This window comes from Ischnura elegans, chromosome 8 (genome assembly GCF_921293095.1).
Source record: "Ischnura elegans chromosome 8, ioIscEleg1.1, whole genome shotgun sequence".
Taxonomy (NCBI): Eukaryota; Metazoa; Arthropoda; class Insecta; order Odonata; family Coenagrionidae; genus Ischnura; species Ischnura elegans.
Window position 1 is genome coordinate 27,622,258 of NC_060253.1, and position 12,348 is coordinate 27,634,605.

The 12,348-nt window shown below is 36.9% G+C and overlaps 1 protein-coding gene across 2 annotated transcripts in view; it reads right to left on the reverse strand.

Annotated features, from left to right (window-relative positions):
• LOC124164524 (amyloid beta A4 precursor protein-binding family B member 1-interacting protein) overlaps window positions 1-12,348 on the reverse strand; it is a 227,572-nt gene that overhangs the window by 10,196 nt on the left and 205,028 nt on the right. Inside the window, exons 2-5 of one of the 2 annotated variants that reach the window (XM_046541875.1) lie at window positions 4,734-4,929; window positions 3,112-3,246; window positions 1,859-2,023; window positions 613-803 (exon numbers count right to left, since the gene is read on the reverse strand). In XM_046541875.1, the coding sequence (XP_046397831.1) occupies window positions 613-803; window positions 1,859-2,023; window positions 3,112-3,246; window positions 4,734-4,749 (507 nt within the window). In that variant the 5' untranslated portion in view covers window positions 4,750-4,929. Of the gene's footprint in view, window positions 1-612; window positions 804-1,858; window positions 2,024-3,015; window positions 3,247-4,733; window positions 4,930-12,348 lie in introns of both variants that reach the window. The other variant, XM_046541874.1, reaches the window with a different exon arrangement.

The window sequence follows — 12,348 nt, forward strand, 5'->3', positions numbered from 1 at the left end:
CTAAAGCTAGCCCAAAAATAATTGCTAGTGTCGCCAAAACCATTGATGGGAAAAAGTGAAATTTTAACAGCCATGCCTTCAAAATGGACATCAAAATGATTGAGGATTGGTCAAATCCACTTTATTTTTTCAATTCTGATTCCCATTCATTTTGGTGATTTTTTCTCAGGTTTGGTTCATAATCAAGTATACTGTCCAGTCATTACCATTGGTTAGTTTTTAAAAGAAGTTACTGAATTTTATTAAGGTACCAATAGAAAAAAGCTGCCTAGTTAAACTTACGTAGTTATTTAAATAGTCATTTTTTCTTTAAAATCACTTTATTTTTCAGTAAATAATACAAATTACGATTAATTTAAGTTTTCAAATGGCCTTATGTGCAAATATTTTTGGAAACCAACTATTTTTGGCATTGGTTCCAATTTGGGTTCTTAGCTCAAGAACCAGTGGAACCAAGAACCAAAGACCCAAACTGACCCTTCCCTAATTATGATTTTATTTCAGTACACATTTCATATCTCAAAATTAAAAGTGCAGATGCATCAATACTGGATGGATGCATTATCTTTAAGGGTAGCAGAGGGTTCCATGCATAAAATAAGAACAACTTACAGGTTGAGGCATAATCCCTCCACTGGTGCGAGGCTTGTGGCCCGAAGACGAGGATGACGAGGAAGAGATGACGTCCACCACCCTGCCACCCCCTCCACTTCCACCACTCGAAGCAGAGCTTTCGCTCGAGAGCATTGAAAGGTTATCGGAGAAGGCAGAGTCATTGTCTGGGCTATCAGTTCTGGCCACTCCTGTAAATAAATAACGCTTACATTAGCGAATGATGTACTGTTATAGTGGCAATGCCAAGAATTTCGTTCGGGAGGGGGGGGGGAGTCGAAAGGGAGTCGAAAACCAGGACAGGAAATTTTGTAAAAACAGGGTAGGTACTAAGAAATGGGTTTAAAATTTCAACACTCTTAATAATCGAAAAAACTCCATTTGTTAAAGAAATAATTTGTAAATTCATGATTTTTCAATATTTTGTTTTCTTTTATGAACGAAAATAATTGTGTTTTTATATTTTGGGGGAATCCAGACCCTCTGTACCCCCTCTGGCTACGTCACTGTACTGATACTACTTAGAACCTTGAACAGTAGACTCCTGTTGAGAAGTATTAACACAAGAAGTTTTCCAAACAGAACTTGTATTTATGATGAAAATTTACTAGGTTCTTAATTACCCTAATTATTTATTGAATAGGTAATGTCAGGTGTGGTTTTGGTATTAAAAAGTGTGGAAATTACCATATTTGTTCTTTCATCATGAATATAAATTGAACTTCCAACAAATCAAGCCAGAAATTATTTTATACAAGCGAACGTACAACAATTACTGTACGCAATATTCTCTTTATTTTAACATGAAAGTTATTGATGTGAAATTAAATGATTGAGGTCACACAAAACAAAATGAATATAATGATAACAGTATCAAATTTTTTGTCTATTTTGCTAAGCGTCTGGGGCATGTACCCCCCTGCCAAACCCTATATCCGTCTATGGGTCATGTCATGAGGTATAGTAAATAAGTTAAGTATACTAAGGAGAGAAAAATCGAAGGAAAGGTTTCCTGAGGAAGACCCAGAGATATTTGCGGTAGATAAAGAAGGTTAGAAGGAAATAGAACATCAGGGAACTGAAAGAACCAACTTGGGAAAGAGAGAAATGGAGGGCTGTGGCATGCCAATTTTTGCATTGCAGTACTTTTGGAAGTATATATTCATGCAAATTAATTCATCAATGTAACCCAACATGACTTTTTAGGCATCTGAATCTCAAGAAAAGTCTGAAGGCAATTTATTACCTGCATCGCTGCGTGACAGGCCCTCCATCTCTTGGGAGTTCTCAGACCTCATCCTGGTGCCGTCTGAGCTTGACCTAGAGTGCGTGTGATGGTGCTGGGAGTTTTGGCGCCCCATGCCTACGCCTCCAGGAGCACCCTGCTGAGCGCGTCCCAAGGACTCCAAACCTGAACGAATGAGAAAAACCATGGGTGTGATAATATCCTTAAATATGATAGACAAAGGAGAAAATGAAGGCACGTATGTATTTGTAATTACACAGCTGAAATCATAATCCCTCTCATTGTAAAAAGTATAAGTTTGAAGTGATGTATCTCTGTAACATTTTCGTTATAATGAAGTTAATACATATAAATGAAAGGGAATTTTATTACTTTGTTACCTCAATATCATCAGCTATTCATTCATACATTTTTTAAAACAAGAATGGTCAATAAAATAAAACCTACTTTAAAAGATTGCATCCCACACCTTCAAAGGGTGACAGTTTCTTGTTTGGTGATATATCGTTCTTTCTAAGGAAATGTTACCATCTTGAAATTTTCAGAGTACATGGAGTAGGCTTTTGTCAACATCATACCTATATCTCACATTTATCTGAGAAAATACGGAGGTAAATGTTTCAAATTTGAGAAAGGCTATGCCAGGGTCTAATCTATAAACCCTGGCAATTTCAAGATGATAGCATAGTCTTGTTAAAACAACTTGATTTAACTTGACATTACTATGAGGTTGATAACTCAAAAACAGCATCTGTTGGGTCACAAAAACTAAAAATGGTATAACTCTTTAGAATAGTTATTGGTAGTGAAAAACTCAAATTTGTCTTTAGATTAACCAGTAGAAAGGACGATAGTTCTGTCTATTCAGAGACTTAAGTCTTAAGGTCCCTGAAATAGATTTCACGCTTAATGCATGGTTTACACTAATATCAAATAATGTGTCTGGTTAATAAATAAATCAAGTTAAGTTATTGTTAATGGGACTTAAGTTTAAACGTATGAATCTTTAACCAAAGCATTAAATCGAGCATAAACATAAAGTATAGAAACATAAAAAATGAATCTCAATGCAAATTTAGTGCAACTGCCACCTGAAATTATTATAACTGAAAAATAATAAATGGTAAATAAAAGAAACAAAAATAAACAAGGCTCACTCTTTTTCCTATGCACAATTGGTGGCCTTGTGAGGATACCATTTGTGTTCCCTTGGTATTGTGACTGCGGCTGTAAGCTAAGGTCACAGGAATTACTTGTGTGATTCTGCGGTCCCCTGTTGGTCGGAATGATGGGCAAATCCTCGTCCTGTCTCGCGATGGCCTGATCATACTGCGACTCAAGGGCACACAGCTCACCAAGGATTGCGTCGAGGTCAACATCCTGGGAGTCTGCAATGAGAGTCAGCAAAGGAAATCAAATTAGTGTCAAATAAAATTCCTCCCTTATATAAAATATTTCATATGAAACATTGATCGTTGGAGGAAAATGGCTATAGCAATGAGGACATCAGGAAGTTAATTGCGCTCGCAAAAGCAAGAATCGAGCATATTAAATAAATAAATATTAAATATTACAAAAATAACAAATTAAACATTGACCATTAGCAGAAAATGGCTATAGCAATGAGGACATCAGGAAGATAATTGCACTCGCAAAAGAGGCATTCATGAAAAAGTAAGAGCTGATGAGAGAATATGCAAGAAAAAGCTAGTGGAGAGTCTGACCTGGAGGGATGTCACCTCATGGAACAGAAACTTGGACACCAAGGGGAAGGAGGATGAGAAAAGGCTCGTTGAAAGAAAACTTTGAGATGTGGATGCGGAGGAAAATGAAGTAAGTGAAGTGAATAGAGAAAAGAGGATGAGGAACAACGAGGTAGTATGGTAGGTGAGGAGAGGAATCAATAAAAGAGATACTGACTAGACAGAGAGTTTGGATGGAGAAAGTACTGAGTTGGAAGGGAATACTAAAAACAGAGGAAGAAGGAAGATGATAGGATTCATGAATACAATGAAAGAGTAAATGGCTGCGTAATCTGCAAAATCCTCCATTTAAGCATATCTTAATTGGTAGATTGCATTAATAAAAATATAAATTTAATATAAGTAATGTTTATAAATAACTTACTTCATCAAATAAGACAGCATCCATAAGGAATGCTCATTACTTTTGAGCAATTGATCAGAATCAAAAAAATTCTCACCAATTCCTAGATTCATATTTTACAATCTTCCTTTTCGTTCAATATCACGTTGAAAACACTTTAACTTGATGTATACATGGTGCCTTTCACTGTATAAAGACCTTGTTACCACTCAAACTACTTGTTAAAGGAACTGCTGGTGGCAGATCCTGTCATGTTCCACCACTCACAGCAGGAAAATGGTGGTAAAATTAAGAGTAAAAATGTAGTGATGCCAAACCATTTAAAAGATGTAATGGAAGAGATGAAAACATAGTTTCACTTCATGAAACTGGAATCACTTGCGAATATCACCCTCCACAGTGAGACACCAGATGCCTGAATAATTATACTGATTTTTTTAACATTAAGTATGTTATGGTAGTGGATTTTAAAAATGTCCCTTTATAGAAAAGCCTCATAATTAAAAATTGGGGAAAGATTTATGGTTTATTTCTATCAGATATAGTTTTACATGTATTAATATTTACATTATACAAACATTAGGGCAAAATTCCCCCTTTTCAAACCTCTGGCATAAATATGTATATGTAGTCTTTCTGTATGCTTATAGCCATTTAATACTGTTTTGATGACATTATTTCCATCACCATTGAGCAAAGTACTCACTAGTACCTATCTTCTTAATAATATTGATAAATACATCTTCCCCCAGCCTTCTTCTTCACTCACCTTCCAGGTTTGCCATGGAGAAGCGGTACGAGTCTATCCTGGGTGCCCTCAGCGGGTCACAGCTTCCAGGGGATTCTGCACCGGCCGCTGGCGACCGAGCAGCTGACCTGTTGACTCTCCTGCGAACTTTGGGCTGCTGCTGTGACTGGCTCGGCTGCGACTGCTGCTGCTGTCGGGAGCCTGCATCGCCCAGGCCCTGCAGAAAAGAGAGGAAATACACTTGAGCTGAGGTTTTCAAAGTCATCAGGCATTTCATTTGGGCAAAATTCCCCCTTTTCAAACCTTTGGCAAAATATGTATAGTCTTTCTGTACGGGTATAGTACTTCATTTAATGTACCATAATGAGGAATAAAATATATATATTATTATTATTATTATATTGCTAAAAGATATTCGTTAAGTTATGCGTCACTGAAGAGGTGAATATTATTAAATATATATTTACATTTTATCACTAAATTCTTTGCTTCGCTTACGAATGTATAAATTAGAAGTTTTGAGACAGCAAAATTGATAAAAGTGTTATTTGACTATTAAATACATATAATAGTAAAAAATAGATAATATATATTGACACTATATATATATATCACACTGAAAAAACTAAGAACTAATCGCGAACTAATTAATCACACGCTGTTCCGGCACTGGTTAACAAAAGACATAATAGTAAAAAAAAACACTTTTATCAACTTTGCTGTCTCAAGACTTCTAATTTATACATTCGTAACCGAAACAAAAATTTAACAATAAAATGTAAATAGTGACTTGTTATTAAAAAAAACACGCAAGGTAATATTTCACTTCTAAAGAAAGTTCGTTCCGGCACTGCTAATTATGCCATGACGTCACTGAAGGGGTGAACGATGTTTTACAAGTAAACGAACTTGAGGTTAGGTACCCCTCTAACCGAAATTAGAACAATTCACATAAACTGCCATGAGAAAAAATTTCCAGTTACCGGGAATGGAACCTCGGACCTTTGGTTTCCCATATATGCCGCCAAGCGAATATAGTGATAGCTTTCACCTTTCGACAGTGGCTGTCTATTGAGCCTTGTTGATCGGCTTGAAATTTTGCACGCTTGCTTCTGATGACAATACAATATTCAAAAATCAGACATTTGAAATTTTTAATTCCATTGCGCTCTAATTGATAAACTAAACTTCCGTACGGAAAGATAGGTTTGAAATTTCTCAATAAAAGCCATTAGATATTTCTAGAACTTTTCTCACTGAAACTTCCCGAGGAAACGAGTTCATGCCCAGTCCATAACGAAATTTTGTTTTTATAATAAATATTTTCTACTACACAATCGTTTATTGGTAAAAAATAAAAAAAAAATGATTAAAAAACACAATTTTTTCCAAAAACAGTATAAAATGCACTAAAAAGTAAATATATAAGATTTTGATTACCTATTCGGAAAATAAGGCGTAGGGGCCAATCCTTACTCACCTATTAAACTGTTTTTGGAAAATGCGTGTTTCTATTATTTTTTACTTTCTTTTTACTATTTTTATTGGATCCAGCGCAGAATGAAATTATCACATTCAGATTCCATTGTCACCCAATCGCAAACTAATGCGTTCAATATAAAAGTTATACTGGATTGAAAAAAATTAGCATTTTGTGGTTAGGTTGCATCGTCCTAACTGCACTTTTAAATGAAGCAGATCATGGCATAAGTAGTTCTTCCACTCTTTCTCCAAATGATGAAAAGCTCATTATTTTACTCCTCAGTGCATATTATGCGGTTTTTTGAAAAAGCGTGTCTTCTAATATTTTTTCATGTACTGAATCTTAATAAATAGACCAAACCTGAAGACAAACTAAAACCAATTCTATTTATTTAGTGGTCAGGAACCACATTCGTCAAATAAAACCGAAGCTGTCGATGAATCATGACGACAGACGTCAGGGAGATGCATCATCGCCTTATGGTAGTCCTGGGTGCTTGGTCGAGCGATTTCCCGATATGTGCACTTGGGCAACCTGTGACCTTCCTACGCGCAGCCGCCGTCAACTGGATTGACCTCGGCGGGGAAAATCTAGTTTCCGCGTTCACTGTCTCTGGCGTATCCCGTCCATGACCATCGCCCGCCTAATCGTTTAACTCGCTCCGTTAAATTTCGCGAGCTGAAGTCTCCTTTGTCAGAAATGGGAAATTGTTGTCGACCCCTCACGATATATCTCACCTAACTCATTGAAATTCGTTAGATTAGTATTTTATCTCACTGCTCCTTAAAAAAAATCACAACAGTTGGCCTATAAAAATTCAATAAATCACAAGCTTTCGAATAAAAAAAAACTATGATATCAATCGATTCGGATTTATCTTTGTGAAATTCCATGTTGAAATGAAAAAATACACAACCTTGGTAAATTTTCACTGGAAATTATTTATTGGTACGACGCGTTTCGACGATGAGGCGTCAATCTCAAGTACGGAGAGAAAAAATTGACCAAGGTTGTGTATTTTTCATTTAAAAAAATTATACAACATACAGTAGCGGCGCAAAATCGAGTGTCTTGATTTTTCTTTCTAAACTAGTAACTATTCTGCTCACCAAATCACAAGATAAATTTCAAAACTCCATTAATTTCGTGGTCAAGAATCGCATTCGTTAAATATAAATTTATGCGCCCGCAAGTGCATGTTAAATAGTACAGTTTGATCAAATTCGATAATCGAAAACATGGTTATCATTAAGTTGGCTCTAAAATGGCAATTTTAATTTCCCCAGCTTCAAAAAATATGTGTAAACCTTATTGGTGAATATCGGATGTATTCACCACACCATATCGGTGTTGTATACCGCACAGGCGCAGAGAAAGTGTAAAAAAAAAGCACGACACTGCTGATGAGCATAAAACTAGAGGCTGGCAAGATTTTCTTAAAAAATTGAAATATGGCCTCGATATACTTCACTGAGTGTCGTTTAAGAAATCGGGGTGCACGATAATCTTTTAGTTTTTACATTTTTTCCCTACGCATATGAGATTAAATTAAGAACTTACAAAATTATAAAATTGCTCAAAAAATCCTCCATCCCAACTGGCAGTAGAAAACGCGACAAAAATATAAGCATTGAAGACCAATAACGCCAGTTAAAATGTCAGCGCTCAAAACTCAAGTCTTTAGCCAATACGAAAAATGTCGGAAAATGAAAACCGTAGAGTTATCCATAACCAAAGTAAATGCATTCATAAGTTTAAAATATGCAACCTCCATATCTGCAATGTATGCATTAGAGCGTGTTTTTTTTTCTTCGGACATCTTTACATGTGCTACGGGGAGTAGAATCGATATGCTTCCAACTTTTTGCCTTACCCCTTGAAAATATACCCTAGTCTATTTCATAATAATAGTTGTCACTGCGTTAAGTGCCCCTGTGAGAACTCAAAATGTGAAAAAATCGATCTAATTTATAAAATATCGACTTTTCTCTCCTTACCATATTTGAAGTTGAAATCGAAAAATTCAATACGAACATTTTTTAAACAACCCACACCAAAGTAAACATATAAATTGTGTAGATTAAAAGTGTTTTCAAGAGAATTTAATAAGCATGGCCAGTACATAACACACTCCCCTTACGTTATAAAAAAATTAGAGATTATGCCCTCTTTTAAAGGTAAAATTTGACAATGCTCTAAAATGACCACATTAAAATAAGATCTAATGGGCAGAAATTTGCGCCAACAATAATTCATCGACATCGTTATCAACTGAAAATGAATACCCAGCTAATTACGAGCGCAACTCAATTTAACCGCGGGACAACCAATTTCCAGATTCTAATGAACTTTTTTCCTTGAAGAACAGACAAATTGATATCATTTTCAGCCCGCGCCGCACTGATTTTCGGAACCACTAACACTGAGTTTATTGCGTGGATTATAAAACAGATAAAAACCCGTGTTTTGCCATGAAAATTGTCAGGAAGTCGTGATTGGGGAATAATTATCACAACGAGGGTTTGCGGCGAAAGGAAAAAAAATGGAGGAGTGATGGTGATACGCCTAATTAGTGGCATTTCCATTTCGCGAAATTAATTTGCACAGCCTTGGCCGACCATAAATTAACCCCTGCGAGACCGTTGGAACATGCTTAACAAGCAAATCACAAAAGGGCCGAAGGTGACATTTTTCGCCGAATGATACAGGAAACCAAATGGATCTATTCCGCCAGAGGCTCGGAGGCTAGGTGATAAGGAGAGATTACTTGAAGATTGTGAAACACGCTCTTTTATTTACGTTTAATTTATAAAAAAATACGCAAAGGTTGCCGCCCACTTTTTTAAGTTGGTGACGTCACCTAGTACTAAGTTTCCAAGCGTATGCTACACAATTTTGCAACATATGCTTAGATACTCGGGGGCTAACGTTCGCTCGATAGAATAAACAAGAATTTATGTCTCAATAAAGATGTTTTTCCCAACGGACACGTAAGAGAACTTTTTTTTCGCCCGAACTACAACAGACTTAACGACATGTGGAGTTAAAAATCACTCCAAACGGCTGTTGTCCTAACACCTCCTGCAGCACGCCCAATAAAGCGGCTTGCAGGGTTGTATGTAAATACATATACCCTGAAGTCTTTCCTCGAAAAGATTCCATGGTATCATTTTAATCGCATACGCAACACGCTGTACTTAAATACGCTACGCCTTTATCAGAGCAAATAATGAAAACAAAAAGAGAGCATATTGCCACACTCGAAAACATGATGGTGATGAAGATAATAGGAAGACAAAGGAGCTACAGCATACTAACGACGAAAAGACCAAGTCGGCAATAAATGAATAAAGTTGATGACAACGTTTCCGCACGTTGGGTCTGATATATTACCACTAATTACCACCCATTAGTCTTGTGTGCGTCAAGGCTTCATTTCATCGCAATATTACACCAATCTTCTAATTGGTGCGACTGCTTACTAAATGCATATTAAGTAGCCTTTATATCCCGCTAATATACCAGGGTTTCAAGATGGCCGCACGGTATCAATTTTATTTTACATTTGCTGTGCTTCAGTTGATTGAATTGCTATTCTCCAAGGCCTTACTCTTCATTGGGAAGGCTAAAAGATTGTGTAAGGAATTGAGGCAAAGAAATAAGCCAATGTGCAAAATACGACAAGACTATAATACAAATAAAGGAAATCACATGTATTCTTCAATCAATAGGGAGCAAATTTCCGCGTTGTTCCGCGAAGTTCCGCAAATTTCTGTGTTTCAAAATTAAAATTATCATATTCGGAGAGTTGTTGGACCGTTGAATGAGTCACTCATTTCTCGAGGTAATAAAAATGTCACAATGGAAATGAACCGTTCTCGTGTATAAGAGCCGTTACTCGTTCGCTGTAGGCAATCACCTACCAAAGAATACCCGCATTTGGAAAAATATGTACCGTCATCCGAAATGGAGCTCGAATTCAGAAGTACAGAATAACGCCTCAATATCTCAAATGCGCACAACACTCAGGTTTGCGAAGTTTTTACTTACGCTAGTAACTAAACTCGAAAAAATTTCGTAAAAAGTATATAAAAAAATGCTGAAAGTACAAAAGAAACGCTCAATGACACAACTCGCTGATTAACTCTTGGGGAAAAATTTGTCAAAAGAGTACGACCTTGTGGACTTTCATCTCCTTCAAAGAGCCTAAGTTATAGTATAATTTCCGAAACTCATTCCTTCTCCTTTCAAATGGACTGCGGAATTTGAAGCGACCCATAATGGGTGAGCAGAGGGAGAAAAGGACATTCGACATAAGAAGAATATAATTAGCATTCGCGTCACAGAACTGAGCAAAAAGTTTACTTCCGTACAAACAAAGGTGATTGACGTCCGTTGAGTTTTTTTCTTCATCCAAAGAGACATCATTACGCCATGTCATTGTGCGATTAATAAATTATCATCACACGATGTCGACTACATTCTCCCTTTAGCGGTGAATCGCAAAGAAAAGTTAATATCCATTGGTGAAGGCCACGGGTGCTGAGCACGTGCTCAGCAAGCTGTATCTGAGGAGGTAAAACATAAGGTTGCGTAAGGCGATCGGAGTTTATTGCCTATTTGAGTGAGAAACGTCCCTGAAGGAAAGTGGTTAAACTATTCACGTTCCTTTTCAACGGAAAATCGTCCAGGAAGAAAGACTGCCAATAAAATTCGATAATATACGTAAACAGATATGCCCGTTACATACATTACCATCGAGGCAGTTGGTACCAGCCATCAATCCATGCTGCCGACGCCATGATGTTTATACTATTAACTAATGCCCGCAAAATTCTCATTATTATGGTTATTTGTTGCGCATGCGCAGTGCGGCAGTTGCTCAGAGCAAGCTTATCATGAGAACCCATTTGCGAGATACGCGTAATTAATTTAAACGTACGAAATATTTCTTCGAAACCAGGAAGATTCGGGATCATAGCGCTACACGTAATTAGTTTCGACGCAGTCAGGAAATATCTAGAAATGCTTTTAGGATGTCAGCGTTAACAATCTCTTCCTCTTAACAGTGGCGTAGCCAGGGGGGATGTCCAGGGGGTCCGGACCCCCCCCCCCCGCCCCGTAATATAAAAACACAACTATTTTCTTTCACAAAAGAAAACAAAATATTGAAAAATCATTAAATTACAAAATATTTCTTTAAAAAATTGTTTTTTCGATTATGAAAAATGCTAAAATTAATTAAAAACCCATTAATCAGTACCCTGTTTTTCAAAAATTTTCCCCCTGGTTTTGGACCCCCCGATAGAAATTTCTGGCTACGCCACTGCCTCTTAACTATAATAAAAAACCTTTTTTTCGGAGACACGATTTCTTTGAAGTCCTACATTTTAGCACACTTCTTTAACAGCATCACTTGAACTTAATACTACACTACTTTCGGACTATGCCTTTAAATGCGATTATAGGTTTAAAGGGGTGAGGACGGAAAAAATGCGAATCCGCGGGAGAATCCTACACCCGCGAAGTACACCACAGAGGGTAGACAGGACTTGTTGATTCAGCTCAAACCCTAACCGGGGACAGGAGGGCTAGAGAGATAACTTTCGGTTGATTGAAACGAGGCTCTAAAGGGATACTTCACTTGGACGAAGAGAGGCCAAACAACTTAAAACGCAGCGAATACAAAAAGACCGAAATGCACGCGAGGCAAAAAAAAACCAGCGATGATGTTAGTGACCAAAATGGACGGAAAATAAAGCTTGGATAACAGTACTATTGTCGATATTTGGCTAATATTGTCACAAATTTCACAAGGATGCCGATATTCTTTGAGATAGCAGAGATGAAAGAACAAAAGAAATGACGGTAGCGCTAGAGAGAAAATTTCGAAAAAATTTCCTTCTCTTCTTCTTAGAGGGAAAATTTAATTGAATTTACAAGGGAAGGTGATCAACGGATCACCTACATATTGAGTTTAAAAACTTCGCAGCGTGAAGAAATTTTAAAGAGACACAAACATACCGAGCTCTTCCTCAAACCTTGCAACGGATTACAATAGTCTCCGTAAATGGGAATATGGCTTTACTGCAACTACATTTCGGAATTTCTGTATCGCGGGTTGCATACATCTAGGAATTTGATCAGTTTTCC